This window comes from Chiloscyllium plagiosum, chromosome 28 (assembly GCF_004010195.1).
Source record: "Chiloscyllium plagiosum isolate BGI_BamShark_2017 chromosome 28, ASM401019v2, whole genome shotgun sequence".
NCBI lineage: Eukaryota > Metazoa > Chordata > Chondrichthyes > Orectolobiformes > Hemiscylliidae > Chiloscyllium > Chiloscyllium plagiosum.
Genome location: NC_057737.1, coordinates 40300920 through 40324658, shown reverse-complemented (window position 1 = coordinate 40324658; position 23739 = coordinate 40300920). Strand labels below are relative to the sequence as shown.

The 23739-nt window shown below is 37.7% G+C and overlaps 1 protein-coding gene across 1 annotated transcript in view; it reads left to right on the top strand.

Annotated features, from left to right (window-relative positions):
- The window catches only part of LOC122564229 (general transcription factor II-I-like), a 138400-nt gene that overhangs the window by 71306 nt on the left and 43355 nt on the right, over positions 1-23739 (top strand). Inside the window, exons 19-26 of the mRNA XM_043718927.1 lie at positions 2202-2264; positions 11325-11396; positions 11483-11666; positions 13839-13897; positions 14378-14452; positions 14750-14827; positions 15413-15511; positions 21675-21740. Of these exons, the coding sequence (XP_043574862.1) occupies positions 2202-2264; positions 11325-11396; positions 11483-11666; positions 13839-13897; positions 14378-14452; positions 14750-14827; positions 15413-15511; positions 21675-21740 (696 nt within the window). The remainder of the gene's footprint in view (positions 1-2201; positions 2265-11324; positions 11397-11482; positions 11667-13838; positions 13898-14377; positions 14453-14749; positions 14828-15412; positions 15512-21674; positions 21741-23739) is intronic.

Here is a 23739-nt window from a genome sequence, read left to right as displayed (position 1 = left end):
AACAATCTTGGGACATCATGTGGCTATGAAAAGTGCTATATTAGTACAAGTTCCTTGATCCTGTCTGTGCTTTCCTTCCAATCTATCTTACGCTTTTGACTAAATCAGATTAAGATTTAAATTCTTTGGTTCCACATCAGCTAACTTTCGGTTATTGAGCCTTACTCTGATCTACGTGGTACTAAGTCCACCTGATTTCTCAATATGTTAAACACTTGAAGTATACAGATATTATTTTACAACTTTTTTGCAAGTGTGCATGTGGTAATTTGACCGATTTTGAAACTGTAGATTTATATGTTAATGCAACTTTTGTGTTATTAACACTCATTTCTCACCCTTTGGTCTCATTTTCTGGATAAGTGGACTACTAGTTTACCTGAACTTGGGCTTTTGAGGAAATCAAGATTCAGTTCCAGCTGTTTTGCACAATCCTGATTTGTTAATAAAGTTTCATAATGCTTAACTTTAGATTATGTGATCAACTAGGAATGTTTTAATATTTTAGACAACTGAGGTGGTTAAGAACATGCATGGATTGGGGGAGGGTTGCTTGTGCACCTGAGTATTTTCAGTCTCAGAATTGTTTGTGCGAAAGGAGGCCACTTGTCCATTGTGCCTCCAACAATTCTGTGACCAGTTCCAATCTCCTGCCTTTTCCCCCCACATCCCTGTATGCTCCTTTTAACCAAATAATCATCTAATGCCATCTTGAATCCCTCAGTTGAAACTGCCTCAAACACACTTCCAGGCATTGTACTCCATACTCTTGACTGCTCACTGTGTGAAATGTTTTTTCCTTGCGGTACCCTTGCTTCATTTGCATATCATGTTTAATCTGTGCTGTGTCACTATCTTTCCTTTTTATAAATGGTAACAATTTCTCATTATCTACTCTATCCAACCCACTTATGATTTAGAAGCCTCTATCAAATCCCCTCTCTTTTCTTCAAGGAGCATAGTCCCAACTTCAGTCTATCCTCATAACTGAAACTTCTCATCTGTGGAACCATTGCTTCTGCGCACTCTCCAATATGTTCACATTATTTTACTGCTTTTTTTTGAGTGATGTGCCCTTATCTACAATGTACATTGGCATGAAATTGAGTGGAATGAGTAATTGTAGCTGTGAGCTTTTTATTACATTTGCTGTTAGATTGTGCAAAGTTTGTGTTAACAGAGGACATTCGGTGAAATAAAAGTAATGTACTTTGGAATGTCATGATTCTTGTACCTTACCTGGAATTGTGAATCAGTCAAGTGTGTGTGCAAGAATTTTCTTTTAGGGGTGGGGAACAATGGTGAGTAACTTTTATTTTTTACTATTTTTATTGACCTATTCTTTTGTTTTGATGATTTGGCAGCCATGTGAGTGTTGGAAATTTGTAAAAACGAATTCTGAATGTATTAAACCGTTTCTGTTCTCTCATTTGTTTCCAGCCATGCTATTTATTCCCATGATTCGGTCTAGCTTTTGTGAAGTTAATTTAAATGCCAGAGTAAAACATGCTAACATTCTAAAATGTTGGTCTTGCTTTAAATTCTTATGTATGATTGTGAATTATCATTCTTAAGTTTACGATTAAAGTACAATGCTGCACAAATTATAAATTATAATGGAGTAGTATAGTGGAAATGTGACTATATTTAAACTTTTTCCCCAGTCCCTGCTCTAATGTTCTCTTTACCGATTTATTTCCTGTTGATAAAAAGCAACTTGGCACTAATGAACCATTCATTTTTATAAGAGTCCAATGGAGCTCTGCTTAAAATTATTTTTTAATTTTATTCTGTCAACTTTGTGCACTGCACTTCTGTTGTCATTTGTTTCTTCTTCTTTCATTAAATGTTGGAGAGAATAATTTTTAATAATGCTGTATTGTATTAGGCTTTCTAGAAATGTATTTTCCAATTGTGATTTTGGTTATTATAAATCCAAGTCCCTCTATGGTAGCAATGCAGGCGAGTCTAGGAGAAGCTGTGTCGTGAAAATAGATCACTGATTTTGCCCATAGCTTCAGGTACACCATTATATGCATTTGCAATTGAAAATCCTTCATATTGACATTTGAACTGGCCCAGAAAAACTTACTTTGTGGCTCTATTGGCTTTATATTCCATGCTGATCTGCATCTGCAGGCTATACGTATCGCTTTACTTTTATATTTTCCTTACTGCATTGTACTTTCTGATTTATGCAGGTTCTGGCCCTAACACTGATCATTTTAGGGACAGACTGATGCCATCTTTTGCTGATGCTGCAGGTACCACACACTGTTTTTAATCAATGGCACTTTCATGTTTCAGCACACAAATGTCATTACCTGAACCTTGTCATTCTTTTTTCTGGTGCAACTAGCATTATAATTTTTTGCTTTGGTAGTACTTAACTAATGATTGTCACACATAAAGGAGTGTTTAGTGAAGCAAACTGAAGAACTCAACAGCATGTGGTATCAGTCTGTTTCTAATAAAATAACCATACATGAAATGGACTTAGTGCACTTATTTTTGAAACTACACAAGTTTTGCATAATATCCTTATTCATTCCTCCTCAGGAAGAAGAACCAATGTCTAAAGTTAATATAGGTTGGAATCTGTAACCCCATGTCCTGGAATTAAATGTAGCTGAACTAAGTGATCCAGCAGAACTAAAGCTAAAATCAACATGCAAGTTCATTATCCATTTTAGTTTTTGATACTTCAGCTCAGATTCACTTGTTGCAAACGTCTGGTAAAGATTCATGTGGTCGATTGTCTCTTGCTTAAAAAAACATTCACTTGGCTTCAGTACAGCAGAGTAGACTGGTTTTTGATTTCAATTGCAGTAAGTCCTTTCCATATACTTATTTCATACATTCCAGCAACCAACAAATAACACTTGTCATTTTTAGCACTTCATGGAGCCTCTTAATCAAAATGATTTAAAACATAACTAAATTATGCAGATTACTCTGCCTGTTTTGTACCTATTTTTCTCAGGAAGAAGCTGATTTCCAAATTGAAGGAAAACATTTCTTTTAAAGTGTAGTTGCATGAAGTACTTTATTAAAGAATTTATAAGAGCACTTGTATAACCCAGGCATGGTATAAAATGGAAAATGGTTTGCAAGTTTTATTATACCTAAAATAAGTAATTTCGACACAGCCAAAGCTTAACTCATCTGCCCTGATTTTACATTTTTCTGTTAAATTTTGGATTCACAACTTGGGTTACTTGAGCATTGTTTGTATTTCTAGATAGTACAGAAAACCGCATTCAATGTTAAATTTGTTTTCCTCCACTCGGTGTTCCTTGCAAAAGCTTGAAGTGTTTCTCACACTAGGATAAATTCATATATAGCTGTTTGGTAGTACAGAATTTAAGTATTTCTAAAGACAACATATTTCTGCAAAACGTTCCATCTACCACGCATCAGGATAACTTACACGAATACCAATGCAAGGGGAAAACCAACACAAAAGTAGTGGCTGAGCACCCACACCAATATAAAATTTACCAAAAAGGCACTAAATTAGTAGTTGCATAATTTAGTATAATGGTTGATGACTGGGGAAGACAGTTGTAGGAAACTTGTTAGAATCCCAATATGTTAGATGCCTCTACCCTCCTCCAATATACATGGGAAAATTGCTTAGCTATTTGTGTAACCAGGGATCAATATTGCCTATTTTTAAAAATTCCATTTCCATTCTGTCACCAGGAAAGCTGAATTACTAGTCAAATTTTTGACTTGTGTCCAAATGCTAAATACATCCCAGAGATGTGTTGCTAGACAGTTGCAATTATTAACTGTGGTTAATTGGTGTTGCTGTTCAATACTACATTGTAACGTTCAGTATTAATAATGAGCTATGTTATTGATCAGATTCAGAGTGAATACAGGCGCAACAAACTTCCACTTTTAGCAGCATCAATTGGCTTTGTCAGTAGTTCTGTCAAATTCATGGCTCTAATGTCTGCTAAAACTTGGTGAATGATCTTCAATGCCACAATTATGCAGCTATTTAACAAATAGACCTTTTCTAGTTTATAGTCCGAGTAATCACTAGTAAGCTTTGTGTTTAATTGCAACACTTGGATTTTAAAATAAGAAATTTGCTGCTTTGTACAGCAAGTTAATTGCTGTAATTTTGTTGCTTGCTGGTTTTCTGGAGTATACCTGCTGCCAACTGTTGTCAGTACTTATCTTATTGCTCCTTTCTTGGTTTATAGATGCTACCTGTGAATATGCGTGCTGTATTTCTTGTGCATCAATTTAACCTTTCCAAAAACCTAACTTTCTAAGCATTTAATACAAAAAAGTATATTTAAATATAAATATCTGTTTTTAAAAAGTTGATTGCAGTCTAGCCCTGAATTAATTTTGCTGGAGGAAAAGTATTTGAAGTTATCCTATTTAAAGGACTTTCTATAAAATACTTTTTAGATAATTATAATCAGTTTAACTTGAGTACATTTTTGTATATTCACATTGTGGGAATATTAGCGTCCAGCCATTTTACCAGTGGTTTTTCTATGGTTCTTAATTGCTCGAATGTAAATTTCCCAATGTATTTTGCTGTTTTTCAGAATTTAATGGCTAACTAATTGGCACACGCAGTTGATGAGCATTTTCAAGTTGGCAACCTTTAATTAGTGGACTGCTAAAGAAATCAGTGTTGGGGCCACAATGTGTTGCGAGATAGTTGCAATTACTAATTATGGTTCATCGGTGTTACACTTCAGTGCTACATTACAATTGTAATCTATTTTACTAACTCCAGATGAGGGAAGTGAATGTACTATCACTAAGTTGTGCAGATAACAAATATAGGTGGGTAGGCAAGCAATGAGAATGACAGAGCCTGCAAAGGGATATAGACAAGTTAGTGAGTGGGTGAAAACTTTGGCATTTGGAATATATTGTGGAAAAATGTGAGGATATTCACTTTTTAACAGGATGAGCAGAAAAAACATATTATTTAAAAAGGGAAACACTTGCGGATTTGGGAGTAACTGCATGAATCACAAACTAGCTTACAATTTAAAAAAATTTCTTTCACACTTTCACTTGTGGGATGTGGGCATCGCTGGCTAAGCCATCATTTATTGCCTATCCCATCATTTATCGCCCATCCCTAGTTGCCTTTGATATGGTGGTGTAAGCTGCCGCCTTGAACTGCTACAGTCCACTTGATGTAGGTGCACTTGACACTGAAATAAATTTAGTTAATATGGAAGGTAAGTGGAATGCTGACCTAGTTAAAACTGTGTGTAAGGCACTAGTTAGACCGCAGAAAAGGTAGGCAGTTTCGGTCCCATTTGTTCAAGGAAAGATATATGGCTTTGGAAGCAGTCAGTGGTCCCGTCTGTTTAAGGTTTTCTAGATTGATCCTGGAATTGGAGGGATTTTCACATGAGAGATTGTGCAGGTTGGATTTCTACTCATTAGAGTGAGAAGAATGAGAGAAGACTTTATTGATTCATATAGGAGGGCTGGCACTTGATGGGATAAATGGAAGGAGATTGTTTCCCCTGTGGGAGAGTTTAGGACTGGGGATATCTTTCCAAAATAGGGTCACCATTTAACACAGATAAGGGGGAATTTCTTGGGGCTGGTGACTCTGACGAATTGTTAACCACAATGGGCTTTAGAAGCTGGGTCATTAAGCATATTCAAGACTGATTAAAGATTTTTAATCAGTAATGGAATAGAAGGTTCCAGGAAAATGGCAGAAAAGTGCAGATGTGGATGATCAGATCAGTAATGACCGTATTGAATGATGGGGCAGACTCAATAGCTGAATGGCCTACTTCTCCTGTGCCTTATGGAATCCATTCTGCATAGTTTGTTTAAAAGAAAAAATGCCAATTCTGATCATTTGAAAGAAAATAATGCTGAAATTACACAGGCTAGGTAGCATCAGTGGAGAGAAGCAGATGTTTAATGTTTCCAGTCAAAATAATCTTTTTTGAAATGTGAGCTCTGATAAAGATGTATTAGGAACCTGAATTGATATATTAATTCTGTTTCACTGCCTTTATTTTGCTTAATTTCTATGGTTATTATATGAATCAACTTGTTCAGCGATGTTATTACATGCAGGCTTGAACCCAGACCTCTAGGAACACTGCCACTGCATCAAAAAAGCCCCTTGGGGTCTTAACTTGTATAAACTTATTCACAACTTCAAAATTATAATCATTAGCTGCCCCTCAACTTGGTGATGGCTACTCCGTTGTAAGTTTCTGCTGTGGGTCTTTGCATAATGGGCCAACACTCAACCTGCAGCTCCTTGTTCACACTGGGAAGTAAGTCCCCACGGATAATGCAAATCCTACGCTCAAATGCTACTCCTTCTTTTCTTGCTGCCGCTGAGCGTCGTCATAATGACATTGTGTCTTAAAGTTTACTACAGTTTGATGGGCAAGTTACCATGTTTTCTGAATGAATGACAAATTCCTTCCAGTCATTAATGATTGCTACTTAGTGATTCTGTGAGGACTTCATTGTCTTTTGAAGCATTTTCTTTGATCCCTTGTGGAATGTTGGTTATTTAAGTTATGAAATCAGGACCTGTCAGTGAAGATGTTTTTTTGCCATCAGGATATTTTGTCCAGTCCACCAATATTTATTTCAGAAGATATTATGCTTTTGTGAATGGCATCAAGAAGAGCAGTAAACATTTGTTCAGATGTTTAACAGGAGGAACTGACAGCCATTCTTTATGAATTTTTCTCTTGCACTCTTGCGTATCGCTGGTGCCCTGTCCAGGTCTCGGTGCATATAGAAATGTGGTGACCAAAGTGCTGTGTTAAGTTGCTTAGATATTTGTTAAATACTTGCTGGTATCGTCTGAATCAACAATGTTGCATCGTCTCACCAATGATTGGGCTTTTGAGAGAAGAGCCCTCAAGGTATGGAAAGTGCCCAACATATTCCAACATGTGTCACAATGTATGGGAGGTGGAATATTTGGTTGATTGCATATGGGTTTTGTTTTTGACAGTCCTTCGACTTGCTAAGTTCCTTGTATGCAGAATCAAAAAGTTTGAGTGCCTTGCAAATTTGTACAGATTGGACAATAATTGCTTCTCATTCTTGACACTGCATGAATGTCAGTGGGGTGGTGCCAGAAAACTGCACTCCAGAAGTGTTCTCAACAGTAAACGGCAAAGGAAGAAACTGTCTCAGTAACTGTAATTTGTGTTGAACAGTAGCAAGTAGCGATCGTGTTCTTGCCTATTGTTTTAAAAGTCAGCCAATTTCGGCAGTTCTGAAATTCTCTGCAGTGCCCTGAATCCTCTGGATTTTATTTATTTCACGTCATCTCAAGTCTTTTTTTTTTGATTCATTGACCTATCTTTCCTCCTCTCTCAACTTCAGAATATTGCAAATTACAGGTCACTTTAATTTCTGTTTTCAATTAACACGAATATTGAACCTTCTGACTTAGCCTAATTGGATTTCTAAAACTTTTTTCCTGACTGGTGAATTCAAGCTAAAATTTAACATTTACACTAGATCCTCTTCCCCATCAAGATTTTTTTAAAAAAATTATCTCAAAAATCTAAGTCACTAATATTTCCTTGCTAATGAGGCTTCTGTTTGATGGAGCTAACATATTTATAGTAAATAATTCAGAACAAGAAAAACATCATACTTGCTTGATGAACTAATGCCCATTAAAATCTTTCCAGGGCCAATAGCCAGTCCTCATCAAAATAAATTTTAGTAACACAATTTTCCTATACAGTGTAGAAATGAAACTTCTTTGGAAAATGCATAATAAAAATAAATTTAATATTCAACAACTTAAATAATGGGAGAGATGATCAGTTGTCCACTACAATTGCTCTGATTTTAATCATTAATATACAATACATGTTAAAATTCTTCTGAAATGAATGAGATGCATAATTTTCCTTGCTGTAGGAATATATGAAAAACAGTGTCTGAAGTTATCTGGCTTGGTAAAACCTGTCTGATTTTGCAAGGAGAACCATGATCCTTAATGCAACCAGCTCCACCATACTGAGTTTTATATGTGCAGTTAGCAAATGGTTATGTTTTATTCTGAAGTTAGTAGCACAAAGTTTAGGTAGATGTGTAGCCTGTCTTATGTTTTATGTTATCAAACTTTACTGTTAATTTATTAATGAGCAGTTACTTTATTTTATGTAGTCTCAAGACCATTATCATACAACTTTGAGTCCGATTTGAACGGACCAACATATATGCTTCAAAATGCATTTCTTTGGTCTGCTGCTCGTAACTTTTAAATTGAAATTGTAATTATTTGAGCCACAGTAGCTTTGAAGGAAACAGCTTTCAAGTATATCTGGTTGGCATGGATGAGTTGGATCGAAGGGTCTGTTTCTGTGCTGTATGCCTCTGACTCTAAGCATTTGATCAAGCACCACTCATTACATTTTAAATTAGATGAAAGAACTTTTTTTTTAAAAAAGAATGCATGGTTTTAAATGGATTGCAGCAAGTTTGGTACCACCCAAGGGTAAAGTATAGCTTCCCCATTTGGTCTTGGCTCTCCTATATATAGAATAAATTATCCTGAAAAGAGAATTTTCTACTTTAGGACTGCCAAATTCAGTCGATTTAGATCTGTACTTAGATTTCAATTATATGAAACAACTTGATCAGTTCTTTGATAGAAATAAAGAATAGAGGTAGAAAAAGCAACTAGCAAAATATATAAAAAATAACCCTTTGTAAAAATAAATTAATAAAATGGAAATGGTCTTTCCCCATTCCACCATGGTAATTTAAAGACTGCCTTCAGTGAATTATGCCTGTCAAATCAAATGTAATTAAACTGCAATCAACTCCTTTTGTAACTGTGGGAGCAGTTAGATTCCATTTTGGCTCTACGAAGTTGTCTTTCAGCTGGTTTATAAACTATCGTAACTTGATAATCCTCAGGAATTATTGGATGTAGTATATCAAAAATAAATGCTATCTTTGAAATAGACCACATATATCAGTGACGTGCAAAAACATAAATTGTTGGAGAAACTCAAGTCTGGCTGTATCCTGGAAAGAAAACAGCAATAATATTTAAAGTCCAGTGACCTTTTTGTAGAACTAGAGGCAGCTAAGAAAGGTGGTACTTATGCTGGTGGGAGTGGAGAGAAAGAGAGGTGAAGAGGGAGCCCAGAGAAAGGAAAGAAAAGCTTGCATGTGAAGGGATTGTTGTTACTGAGCCAGGGAAGAAGAGGGGTTAGATAGGTGAGAATGGAGGTTGTGAATGAGTGAAAATGTGTTGACTATGCTGAAAGCAGTTCATGTCATGGCAAGACCAGGGAGGAGGGGTTTAGTAATAGACATGAAGGAGATAGTCAGGCTATAACATTATTCAACTTGATATTGTGTTCTGTCCTAAACAGAAGATGAGGTTTTGCTCTTCCAGCTTGTGTTGTCTCACTGGAGAACTGCAACAAGCCTGAGAGAGAAACATTGGGCTGTGTAGAAGTAGCAGTCATTTGGGGGCTTGAGGTCATATTTACAGACAAAATGTAAATGTTCTGCTACGTAGTCACCTGGTCTGTATTTTGTGTCTCCACTCAACCTAGTCTACTGCATTTGCTGGTCCCGATGCTGCCTCCTACAGTGAAGTGCAGATAAATTGTTGTTTTACCTGGAAGGTATGTCTGGCACCTTGGACAGTGAGGTGGTAAATGGGCAAGTATTACACCTTCTGCAATTGCATGAGAAGGTGCCCCAAAAGTATTGGGAGCTTTTTGAGAATGGAGGCGAAGTGGACCAAAATGCTGACATCAGAGGTGAATGTGTCGAGTGTGGCCTCTCTCATGGAGAGGTGGCAGCTGATCATCCTTTTTGGATGTGGAGGCTGATGGGTGGAAAGTAAGGATCAGAGGAACCCTATCAGTGTTGGACAGGAAAGAGAAGTGAAGGCAAAATTGTAGGGAATGGATCAGGCGCAGTTGAGGGCCCTGTCAGCCATGGGAGCAGAGAATCCTCAATTGAGGAAAAAGGTAGACAATTCTGAAGTCCCCCAGAGTTAGGTGGCATCAACAGAATAGCTGCTCCATACCTGAAAGAACCAAGTCTTAGTTTTTCAGTTTCAGTACAAAATAAAACTGTAATTTCAACAAAATAGGAGAAGTCTCCTCCAATCTGTTGTACGGACGTCGCAGCATAAAATTGGAATATGTCACTTTAGAAAATGTATGTTTGGTTGTGAGTCCAAGTGGCAGTGGAAACAAATAGAAATTAATAAATGTGATATGAACTTCTCAGATCTACTTTGGTTGAGCAAATCTACAAGGATCGGGCAAAGGACTGCCACTTTAATATAATGGAACCACTATTATCCCATTACATTTATTTCAACTGAATGCCTCCTTTGAGGAGTTGAAGTAATTATAGTTGTCTGGACTGTTTAATCCAACATTTCAAGTTCAATCTGACTGAAAGTTGTAGAGCACTACAATTGCCTGTGACTAATAATTGATCCCTAAAGAAGGGCTTATGCCCGAAACGTCGATTCTCCTGCTCCTTGGATGCTGCCTGACCTGCTGCGCTTTTCCAGCAACACGTTTTTCAGCGCTAATAATTGAGGAAATTGACTTTAGAAATCTAGATCAACATGCACAAAGTAATAGGCTATAGAACATCGTGCACAGTCATAAGTAAGAATAGCTGCACTGGGCCGCGTTAAATAGTCCTAAAACATTTGAGACAGACTGATATTACTTCTCAATTTAATGTTTGGACTGTGTATCGTGAGAGTTGTACGTTTCGAGTCTTTGTTCGATACAAACAGAAAATATTTAGGCAATAGATTTTGTTTCCGTTGTGCAAGGTAAAACTATGAGCACTGTGGTGCACAACTATCTTATCTGTTGTGTTGATCATCCTTGTACAGATGTTTTCTGGAAGTATCGGACAGGGTCTGCTGTTGCTAATGATGATTTATGTGAATATAGTAGATGTTTATTACTTTTAAAATGGCTAACTTTCTACTAGTACTAATAATGAACTTTTATAGTGTTTAATAGCTCCAAATCTGTTGTATTGACCCTAATGACAGTTTAATACTAAAGTGCACCATGTGCTGCCATACTGTATGTGAAACATGCTCTAATGTGACTAGCTTTTACACTGTGTATTCTGTAAGTGAACAATGCCTATCATGAGTTGTTTGCTGTCTTAAACATGGATTTGTAAGTTTTTATGAAGGTGATATGTTGTCCAACCTGCTGCATTTGTGTAATTTTAAAAATTGCTGATCTTTTTCAGTAAGCAACTTAAGCATTTAAGGGTGAAAAATGTTTATGTACTATTTTAAATTATTTCAGGGAAAGAAGATTGGAATATCAGAATTACTAAACTAAGAAAGCAGGTTGAAGAAATATTTAATACAAAATTTGGTGAGTTGCTTTCTGATGTTTTGTACTGCTAATTTTTGAAATTTATTAGCAAAATCTTTGGCATAATGGTTTACTTTTGTCTGCAGCTGAAGCTCTGAACCTTCCAGAACCAGTGAAGGTTCCATATCCATTATTTGAGTCCAATCCACAACATCTCTATGTAGAAGGGCTGCCAGATGGAATTCCGTTCAGAAGCCCTACATGGTTTGGAATACCTAGACTAGAAAGGATCATTCGAGGAAGTGCAAAAGTAAAATTTTTTGTGAAAAAGTAAGACTTTCCTTTGGTTTGGTACAATTTTATGTCTGATTGTTGTATAACTAAGGAAATGAGAGGGAACTTGAAACAAAGTGGCGTTGGAGTGGGGTGATGTGAAGGATCACGTGAGAATTGTGTTAAACCAAAGAGAAAAGACAAGATAGAAGAACAAAGTAGTTAATGGGTAACGAGAACTAATCTGACAGGACAGTGGAGGGTGCACTAGCAGAAAAGGCTAGAGTTTAAAGTGACAGGAATAATGGCACTGTATCTGAATGTGTCCTGCATTTGTAACAGTGATGAATTCATAGCAGAAAGAAAAATGACAATTTCTAGCTTGACAATTTCAGGTGCGTGGTATGGTGACCAAGGTTATAGCCTTAATATTCAAAGGCATTTGATATTTCAGAAGGATAGGAAGCAATGAAAAGATGATGCTGTAGCACTGTCAATTAGAACCTTAAGATGTGAGGGCAAAAATGTTGGCTAATTTGATGGTCCTCAATTCAAATGACTGCCTTTCCCCATAAACCTTGATTCCCGTACTGCTTAAAATTTGCCTATCTCAGCCTTGAATATACGTAGTGATCCACTCTTAACACTCCCTTACATTATACAATTTCGCATTTTCCATACCCTCTGAAGAAATTCCTCCTCATCTGTCTTAAACGTGCGACCCCTTGTTCTGAGATTATGCCCTCCGGTCCTTGACTGTCCCACAGGGGAAACAACTTTGCTCATCTATCCCATCAAGTCCACTCAGAATTTTATATGTTTCAATAAGCTCGCATTTCATTCTTCTAAATTCTGGTGAGTACAGGCCCAACTTACTTGCCTTCTCCACATGAGATACCCTCCATTCCTGGGATCGACAGAAAGAACCTTCTCTGGACTGACTTTAATGCCAGTACATCATCTCTTCGATAAGGGGGCCAAACCTGTTCACAGCATTCGAGCTATCTTTTGATTAGCGTCTTGTACAGTTTTAGCAAGAGCTTTCAACTTTTATACTCTATATTCCCTTTGCAATAAAGGCCAGCACTGCTTTTGCCTTTCCTACTACCCCATTGAACTTGGATCCTTGCTTTGGTGAGTCATGATCGAGGACGCCCAAATCTCTTCTGCCCTTTTAGCTTTTTGCAGTCTTTTTCCATTTAAATAGTCAGTTGTTAACTAATAGCCAACTCTAGTGAGAGATAACATTCAAAAGATTAAGATGTAGAATTACTTTGGGTAAAGATAAGAAATAGCATTTAATAATTCAGTTGTGGAAGTAGTTTATGGGCCTACAGAGTATAAGGGAAATAGAAAGGTACTGCAGTAATTGTGGGTGATTTTGGGCAAAGCAAATTGGCAAAGTTAACCTGGAATCTCAGTTTATGGTGGATTAAGGCAGTTTTTTTTTTAGGTCAGGTGCAAACCAGAGAGCAGCCTGTTTTATATCTGTTAATATGAAATGTGCCGATCAATTAGTTAACTCATAATGAAGCCCCTGGGCAACAGTATCAAAACCTGATAGAATTTTGTATTTGATTTGAATGTGAAAAATGTTTGAGACTAAGAGTCTTATCCTTGTAAGTGTCTGTCTTTATGTTTATGGGGGCAGGGTTCATTAAACTGATCTAGGAAAGTGTGCTGAAAAGTAGGATGGAAAGCAACAGACACATTAAGGCGATATTTCATAACTCTCAGCAATGATCTATTCCAATGAAAGAGGGACTGTTATGGGAAAGAAGTGCCATTGTAGCTAACTAAGGAAGCTGAGAGAAAAAGTTTACAATGCTGAGCAGAAAGTTAGGTCAGAAGATTGGGAAGATTTTAGAAACCAGCAAAGAGTGATAAAGGGTTTGGAGGAACTTCAAACAGTCGCAAGGAGGACTTACTCCACAGAGAGCTGTGGAGGCTGAGTCACTCAATGTATTGAAGGCTAGGAAGTTGAGATTCAAGTGGCAGACGGGCAAGACAAGGCCACAATCTGATCTGATACAAATTTACTGAATGACCGAGCTGGCTTAAGAGGCTGAATACCTGACCTATTCCTCTTTACTGTTGTCTTATTACAGTTCTGAAAACGATAATTTTGTTGTTTTACAGTGTTAAAGTACCCATGTAAATGCATGGTGGAAAATATAATTAATTAATTGTTGAAATTGCTCAGTACTAATTGCAAAGCTTATCAACTAGGCCAGAACTTGTGGAGCCTCACCTCCCTGATAGATTGAAGAAAGGAAAACGCACTGATGGTAAGAATCTCTATCTTTTTGTTTAAAAAAAAATGTCCAAGGCCACAACCAGGGAAATTCTTTCTTGGTTCTCATAAATGTCAAAAATGTGGAAATTAAATCAGTGAAGAACTTATATCCATCTTTGATCAAGCGAGTGTAATTTGGTCACTTTGCTCAATATAAAATTTTCATTAATGCAATCAACGGTAGCTTTATATTTTTTCTCATGCTTAGCGTTCCTGTGATTTTGTATTCCTACAATAACTCTAGTGAGTGTGCAGTATTGGGGTAAAAGTCCATTTTTCAGTGGAAGGAGCCAGTTTTGCAAGGAGGGTGTGGAGTTGTCGCATGTTCAGAACGCATTGAAAAATCATTTTACTAGATATCTCTTTCCTGTCTGGGATGTTGCATTAATCTTAAATTTTAAAGGCCTTTGATGTGCTCTGGATATGTTTCACTTGAAATTGGATTTAGACTATCCAAATTCATTTCACTTAGGAACCCCACCCAGCAACAGAGGGAGGAGACGTGTTTCCCGTCCACCCGAGCCGAATTTAGCACGAACCGTTAAAGGTGAAAGGATCATATTCCTAACCTCCTACAGTGTCTAACAGTTACTAAGTTGTGTGTAGTATTTTATTTTGCAAATGAGCCATGAGCAATTTATTATCAAAATTCATTTTAATTTTTAATAAAGGTGATCTTTACTTTGCGACACTCACTTTAACTTACAGTTAATACACTGGGGGAATTATGACATGTACAGCATTTAGAGCTGAAAAGAAACACTAGCGTACTCGGGAATATGCTGTCTGTGTTCAAATAATTTCTGTTATACTTACGGGTGTACTGCTTTTTATTGTTATTTAGACTCCAGCAGTTCTGCACCAGAAAAAGTTCAAGTACCGACAACTCCAAGCAGCCCAGAGATTGAAGTTACCATTGAAGGTTTTTTTTAAATTTGTACTGCATATGACACTTTTTTCCTTCTATTATATCAGTGAATGATGTGGCCTTCCAAGGAGCCGAGAAATTACAATTTTGGCTTTGAGCTTTCTAAAGGCTTTTTTTCCAAAAAGATTTCTAATGACGCTACCTTCAGAAGATGATTTTCATAGTAGCGCTGACTGAAAGGCACCTGGAACCTTATTGATGGTCTTTTGTTGGTCTCTTTTGTATGTTTTAGGCTGGTTAAGCATTAGCAGTAGCCTTGCACAAATTTAGCTTTCCAAAACCTTTGTCTTATAAATCTGCCTCTTAAATTCCTTATTTGAGTAAGCAGAATATAGCCCTACTTACAATTTTGAATAAGAACTGATAGCCTTTTGCTGTTGCTAGGTTTCTGCATATATCCGTACCTGGCTGCTTGGTATTAAATAGTTTTGTTTTAATATTTTGGTTAATTGTTAAGCTTTAAAAAAGTAACTATTCTGCATATGTTTGAAAGCTAGCTGTTAGAAAAATTTAAGTTTGACAGCTATTTCAAAGCAGCTATGTGGATAAGACTGAATTATCTTCTATTTCTATTGACAGCTTCTGATGAAACTCCTCCAGTTAAAGCAGTAGGAAATATTACACAAGCAAATGATTCAAATGCTACATTCAAACAAAGAGGCAGGGAGTTCTCTTTTGGTAAGAAGTGGATGAGCAGAGTGAACATTATTAAAGTACTTTAGTCGTGGAAGAGAGCAACTCATTAAAAACAAATACTTGGACAGTAGAAGTGGTCTGCGATTTGCTAAATCGGTTTGTTTAAAAAAAGACTTCGCCAACAGACTGCATCGCCTGTCTCATGCTGTCCCCATAGTACCAGGATCTGCAAAATAAGTTTTTTATTTGAGAACACATTTTGTAAAATGCAAACCATTGGATTTTTATTTGTTTTTATGAATCAAAAAATACTAGAATCTATGCATGCGAATGTTTGATATATGTATCTTTTTATATACCAGAACTACCACCCAGTAGTTACACTTGATATGTCGCCTTAAATTTAACATAACTGCATGAAAAAATTTTAAGTTTATAATTAAACTTAACGGGCCTAGTTACCACCTCCAGTGAAAGTCACATTGTCTTTTGTTGGAGTTTGGCTCCAAATTCACACGTTCATTTCTACAGAATTATCTTTCCTCCATTAATTGGCAAAATATGTAACAGAATATTATCTGGTTGACTCTGCTAGTTTCCTCGTAATAGTATGCTAACAAATAAGATTGTGCAAGAAGAATTTTAAGTATTTACAGTGCTAATGTAACCAGTATGTTTTTTTTTTTTTGCTTGAGAAATGTACAAATCAAGGCCATTGATTTAGTAGTTTCTATGGAAAATTGATAGTCATGTCATTTGATCCAGAAGGCAAACACAAAATGTGACACAGTAATCACCACTAGCCCCACTTATGTCATTAAATTGTTTACAAGTCTAATTTATCTTCAGTTTGTACCTAATCTTCAAAAACAACTTGCATTTATACAGCACTGTTTATATTCAAAAGCAATTCACAGGTGTTAACCAACAAATTCTAACTTAATATACGTGAGAGAGAGCAATGAATACCCAAAAGCTTGGTCAACCAGTAACCTTTAGAGAGCATCTTAAAGGAGATGGAGAGTATAGGGCCAAAATTTGAGAGCTTGGGGTTGATGCAAAGCACAAATGGCAGAGGTAAAATAATTCAAATTGGGCTGTGCGAAAGGTCAGAATTGTGAATAAGTGTAGAAAAATTGTGGGGTTGGAAAATCTTAGAGATAAGAGGAAATTAGAGCATGCAGGATGAGTAGGTCCAGGATAAAATTTTAGAATCTAAGCTTTAGTGGACTAAGTGCAGGGGTGGATGGTGCATGGTACTTAGTGCAAGTTAGAATGCAGCCATATAGTTTTAATAAGTTCTATGTAGGGTGGATAGTGGGAGGAAATCTTTGCAATAGTTTAACCAAGAAATTAAAATAAAAGAAAATGGTCAGAGAGTGTTGGATTAGTCAAAATTGAGAAAAGGTTCCCGGGAATATAGGCTTGGAATGGTTGAGTTAAATGTTTGGTGCTGATTTTGATTGCAAGTGTAAACAAATGTTATAGGAAGGATAAAAAGTGAGGGGCAAGAGAGGAGAGGGTGTGGCGTTTTTGCTCCGGTATAGCATTACAGCTGTACTTAGGGTATTTCTGGGAATACATCCAGGGAAGTTATTTGGATGGAACTGAGAAATAAGGAGGGGTAGATCACCTTAGTGGGATTGTATTATAGACCCCCCACCACCACCACCACAATAGTCAGCAGGGAAATTGTGAAACAAATTTGTAAGGAGATCTGTTATCTGTAGGAATAGGGTGGCTATAGTATAGAATTTTAACTTTCCAACTATAGACTGGGACTGCCATAATGTTTAGATGGAGAGAAATTTAAGTGTGCACAAGAAAATTTTCTGATTCTGTATGTGGATGTTCCTACTAGAGAAGGTATAAACTTTGACCTACTCTTGGGGAAATAAGGCAGGGCTGGTGACTGAGGTGTCAGTGGGAGAGCACTTTGGGGCGAGCACTCATAATTCTATTAGTTTTGAAATGGTGATGGAAAAGGATAAACCGGATCTAGAAGTTCAAATTCTAAATTGAAGAAAGGCCAATTTTGAAGGTACTAGGCAAGAACTTTGAAAAGTATTTTTGCCGGCACGGTGGCTCAGTGGTTAACATTGCTGCCCCTCAGCACCAGGGGCTTGGGCTCGATTACAGATGTTTGCAGGTAAAGGGACGACTGGAAAATGGGAAGCGTTTAGAAATGAGATAATAAGAACCCAAAGGGGTTCTGTAAACACGTTAATGACAAAAGGGTAACTAAGGAGAGAATAGGGTCCCTCAAAGATCAGCAAGGCAGTCTGTGTGGAACCGCAGGAAATGTGGAGATACTAAATGAATATCTTGCATCAGTGTTTACTGTGGAGAAGGACATGGAAGATCTAGAATGTGGGAGGAATAGATAATGACATCTTGAAAAAAGTCCATATTACAGAGGAGATGGTGCTGGATGTCTTAAAACACACACACAAACGTGAATAAATTCCCAGGAGCTGAGAAGGTGTACCCTAGAATCTGAGAAGCTAGGGAAGTAATTGCTGGGCCCCTTGAAGAGAGATTTGTATCATTGATAGTCACAGGTGAGGTGTAGGAAGACTAGAGAGTGGCAAACGTGATGCCACTATTTAAGAAAGGTGGTAAGGACAAGCCAGGGAACATCAGTGAGTCTGATGTCTGTGGTGGGCAAGATTTGGAGGGAATCCTGAGGGACAGAGTTTATATGTATTTGGAAAGGCTATACCTGATTAGGTAGAGTCAACATGGCTTTGTGCATGGGAAGTCATGTCTCATGAACTTGATTGAATTTGTTTTTAAGTAAATGAGGATTGATGAGGGCAGAGCGGTGGATATGATCTATATGGACTTCAGTAAGGCATTTGAAAAGGTACTCCATGGGAGACTGGTAAGCAAGGTTAGATCTCATGGAATACAGGAAGAATTGGCAGTATTGATATGGCGCTGGCTTGAAGGTAGAAGGCAGAGAGAGGGTGGTGGTGGAGGGTTGCCTTTCAGACTGAAGGTCTGTGACCAGTGGACAAGAATCGGTGGTAGGTCCACTGCTTTTTGTCATTTTATATAAATGATTTGAATGTAAACATGAGTATAGTTAGTAAGCTTGCAGATGACACCAAAATTGGAGGTTTAGTGGACAGCGAAGTAAGTTACCTTAGATTACAATGAGATGTTGCCTGATGGGCTGAGTGGCGGCAGCAGATGGAGCTTTTAATTTAGATAAATGTGAGGTGCCAAATTTTGGAAAGGCAAATCAAAGCAGGACTTAATGTAATGTCCTGGGGAGTGTTGCTGAACAAAGAGACCTTGGAGTGCTGGTTCGTAGTTCCTTGAAATGGAGTCATGGGTAGATGACGTAGTGAAGAGAAGGTATTTGGTATGCGTTCCTTTATTGACAGAATATTTGAGTATAGGAGTTGGGAAGTCATGTTGTGGCTGTACAAAACATTGGTACGGCCACTTTTGGAATATTGTGTGTAATTCTAGTCTTCGTACGATCAGAAGGATATTGTGAAACTTGAAAGGGTTCAAAAAAGATTTACAAGAATGTTGCCAGGGTTGGAGGATGTGAGCTATAGGGAGAGGCTGAATAGGCTGGAGCTGTTGTCCCTGGAATGTCGGAGGCAGAGGGGTGACTTTATAGAGCCCTGTCAAACCATGAGGGGCATAGATAGGATAAATAGACAGTCTTTTCCGTGGGGTGGGTGAGTCCAGAACTAGAGGGCATAGGTTTAGGGTGAGGGGGGACAAGATACAAAAGGGATCTACAGGGTAACTTTTTCACAGAGTAGTGTGTGTGTGGAATGAGCTACCAATGGAAGTGGTGGAGGCAGGTACAATTACAACATTTTAAAATTCATGTGGATGTGTATATGAATAGGAAAGGTTGGGAGGGATATGGGCCAAGTGCAGGCAAATGTGACTAGATTAGGATATCTGGTTGGCATGGACGAGTTGGTTTGAAGGGTCTGTTTCCCTGCTGTACATCTGACTCCAAAGGTACCAAACAGATAGATGATTGTTTAAGCTATAGACAAACAGAGGTAGAGATACAGTGAGGTGAGGTAGAAGTAGTCAGTCTTGATGCATAAGATATATAGTCTGTAGTTCATCTTGAGACCAACTACAACATAAATCCGAAATTCAGATTTCGACAGTTGTGGGAGAGAGATGGAGTTGGTGTCAGCCATAAATGTAATAGCTTCAATCTTCATATTACGATAAAGAAAAGTTCAGCTCATTCACTGGGTGTCAGACAAGCTGTGATAATAAATGGGGGGTACTGGGGCTGAGAAGTAGTCCTGAAGTAGTGATCAGTGTATATCTGGAATCTAACACTGTGTGTTTATGGATAATGTCCCTGAGGGACAACTTTTTTTATCTTATTGAAAATAAATACAGAGGAACCTTGATTATCCGAACGAGATGGGCGGGCACTATTTCGTTCGGATAATTGATTATTCAGTTAATTGATTTCTTTTTAGGGCACGGAGTTTTCTGTGAAGTCTGCTCTTCTTTCAGGAGACTAGGCAGCAGCATATTGTGCGTGAGCACCCATCCACTGCCTGCGCCTGCCCCCCAACCCTGTCTGCTCCCCCAAACCATTTCTGTGGAAATGGGGGGTTTAGGGTACACCCCTGTGTAGGACTCCAGGGAGAGGGTGGGATGTCACTCATTTAGAGATGGTGTATGGACTGTCCAGGATTGTTCTTGGCAGCATTTCAGTGACCCTAATTTGTTTTTAAACATTATTCCTGTAAACAAAAGACGCAATCAGGGTTGAAACAACTATTTTTGACATAATGTTTCTATTAGGACCTTGAGATCCCCTTCGAATAATCAGGTATTCAGATAATTGAGGTTCCTCTGTAGTAAGAGTGTTCTTCTGAAATCTATTGGAAACAGTGAACTGCTTGTGTCTTTACTCTGTCGTGAATGCAGTCAGTCAGTTCAAGCACAGGAGTTACGGCCTCAAATCCGTTCCTCCATGTTGTTACTCATGCAAAAGGTATTTTAGTCCATTTGAAGTTTTACTCTTTCATGTTGGTGAATCCCAACATACCTGGCCCATATCCCTCCAAACCCTTTCTATTCATACATCCATCCAAATGCCTCTTAAATGTTGCAATTGTACCAGCCTCCACCACGTCCCCTGGCACCTCATTCCATACACGTACCACCCTCTGCATGAAAATGTTGCCCCTTAGGTCTCTTATATCTTTTCCCCCCTCACCCTAAACCTATGCCCTCTAGTTCTGGACTCCCCAACCCCAGGGAAAAGACTTTGTCTATTTACCCTATCCATGCCCCTCAATTTTGTAAACCTCTATAAGGTCACCCCTCAGCCTCTGACGCTCCAGGGAAAACAGCCCCAGCCTGTTCAGCCTCTCCCTGTAGCTCAGATCCTCCAACCCTGGCAACATCCTTGTAAATCTTTTCTGAACCCTTTCAAGTTTCACAACATCTTTCCGATCCTCTTCTCCTTTTCAGCTTTCAGGTGAACTGTGACCTCACAATCTACCCTAATATAACTAAACCCTTAACCTTGGAATCATCTCAAGAGTTTTAGATTTTTAATGCTTTCATTGATGTTTGTGCTACAGTTTTGTAAGGTTAGCAGCTTCTGTTATTTTTCCTTGTGTTGTAAATCATATGATCATGGCTGAATATCATGATTTCTATCAATCTGTTGATAACTCAATAAGAATGTGCAAAATTCTGCTACAGGGAGAGTGCATCTGGTTTGTTAAAAAGAAACAGCACAATTGTTTGCCAAATTCCACACTGGAGGGCGGTGAAGAACATTGCTATATCTTTGCAAGTTGTCAAGTCCTTTTTGATTCACGCAACTCTCTTCTAAAAAGATAGTTCCAAATTACATGCCTTTGTCTTGAGGAAATGTGAAATTTCTTGTTAGTATAGAGATCATTTAGATGTGTTTATGATAGTGGGAACATCTCCATGTATCGTATTTGCATCCTTTACTTATATGTATGTAGCTTTAAACCACCCTCATAAGAAATGCATCTTGAATTTTTTCAATCTATAATTACACTGCCAACATTTCTCAATTGTAATAAGAATCAAAAGGCATTTTGTGTTCATGAAATTTTATAAAAACTGATGGTTCCCTATTCAATTAGCATCAACATGCTTGAAGTTATATTTGTAGAATGCAGTATAATGAGTTTGATGTTGCTTGTCATTACAGAACAGTGGAATGCGAAAATCACTGAGTTGAAACAGCAAGTGGAGACATTGTTCAATGAAAAATGCAGTAAGTAATTGTTTTACCAGAATGAAACAGTAAATTTTGAAATGTCCTATGAATAGCTATCAATGTTACAGAAATATTTCAAGATTATGTAGCTTTTAATTGATATATTTCAATTGTGGAATATTTTAGTGGTATACTTATGTTTTGACAATTTGGCAAAATGTTTGTTAGCTAAATGTAGAACCATGTAACCTCTAGGAATGGAACGTAATTGTTTTGCATTGTACAATACTATAATCCATTACGTTACCAGAAGTCATTTGGTGTCTAAGACTGAGCTTCTGGTGAGCAACTGAGTAGAGGATTCTTGTGTATGCCTTAGTTCAGGTTCCTTTCTCCAGTAGGTATATTGCAGTACCCTGTAACAGCATCCTGACGTTTTAGAGGGATTAACTACATTGAGCAACCAGTACTATGAAGGATGGTGATGCTCCTTTGATAGTCCCATGTAGTGAGATGACTTAACTATTGCAAAAATATGAAGATAAATAATGGAAGAGGAAAAGCTGTTTGTTGAACCTGCTGCACTATTAAGTGCAATCATGGCTGATCTTCAGTATCCACTCTATTTTATCAACCATTCCCTAAATCCCTTGATTCATTCAGAGACCAAAGGTCTGTCAATCCCAGATTTAAATATGTTCACTGATAACAGTAAATACAACCCCCTAGGGGAGAGAATTCTAAAGAAGCTCAACCCTGTGAGTAGAGAAATGTCTCCTCACGTTAGTCCAAAATGATCACTGCCCCTTATCTGGAGACTGTGATGGTCCCCACCTCTGACCCTGTGTTCTAGATACCCTGTTCAGCTAAAATAACCTCTTTATCCAAACAGGTCCTTCGTAACTTTGCATGATTTTCATGAACTCACTTCTCATTCTTCTAAAATCCAGAGAACATAAACACTGTTTACTCAGTGTCTGGTCAGAGAACAAGCCTCTCATTCCAGAAACAAATATAGTGAATGTTTTGATAAACTGCTTCCTATGCAAGTATATCCTTTTTTAAAAAATATTATAGATCTGACTTTATGGGCTCCCACTGGCAGGTTTGCAGACTTCCCACTCACCCCTAGATATTTGCAATTACAGGTGAGATGGTGACATTGTGTTCATGTTCCTGGACTAGTAATCCAGAGTACCTCAGGAAGAGGTAAATGAGTGTTTGTTTGTATTTACAGAGCTCTGGGGACATGGATTCAAATTCCACGATAACAACTACTGCAATTTGAGTTAAATTTAAAATGTGGAAAATAATGCCATTTTCTATAATGGTGATTGCAAAGTTATCATCAATGGTCGTGAAGTCTATCTGGTTCACTAATGTCCTTTCGGGAGAGAAATTGTCATCTTTACTTGGTACGGCCTAGATGGGATTCCAAACATTGTAGTATGATTGACTCTTAACCATTCTCTGAATTGGCCGAGCAAGTCATTCAGTTTCGAGGGCAGTTGCAGATGGGTAACCCATTCTGGTTTTTAGTGCTACTCGACATTCTATGAAAGGATAAAGAAAGAAAACTATTTTTAAAATGATGATTATGGGGCTCCTGCCACACTTGCCCCAGTTAAGGTCATTAAGGATCCCTTTTTCAGTCCAATTTGCAATTACCCTGGTAGAACCTAGCCAGGATGTACTGCATGCATAAGATTCACTGTCTTGGCTGTAACTCTGAAAATGATGCTTATGTGGTGTGTTACATTATCCAGATACAGCAAGTCTTTACCCAAAAATTGAATCTGGTTAGTTACTCCAGATCATTTAATCCAATTGGTTGAAATTTTTATCTTGACCTATGTCAAGATAAAATGTTTGTTTCTGCAGAGCCAACTATCAGATTTACTTGGCTGATGTCGAACTAAGTAAATTGTTTGAAGAGCGATCACTGTTGATGAGTTACCTTCTTTAGATTTATTCTCTAAATCAAATTGGAGTTGATACCCTGAACTGATGAATATAGTTTTGTCACTTTATGCCAGGCTTCCCAAAGAATTATCAA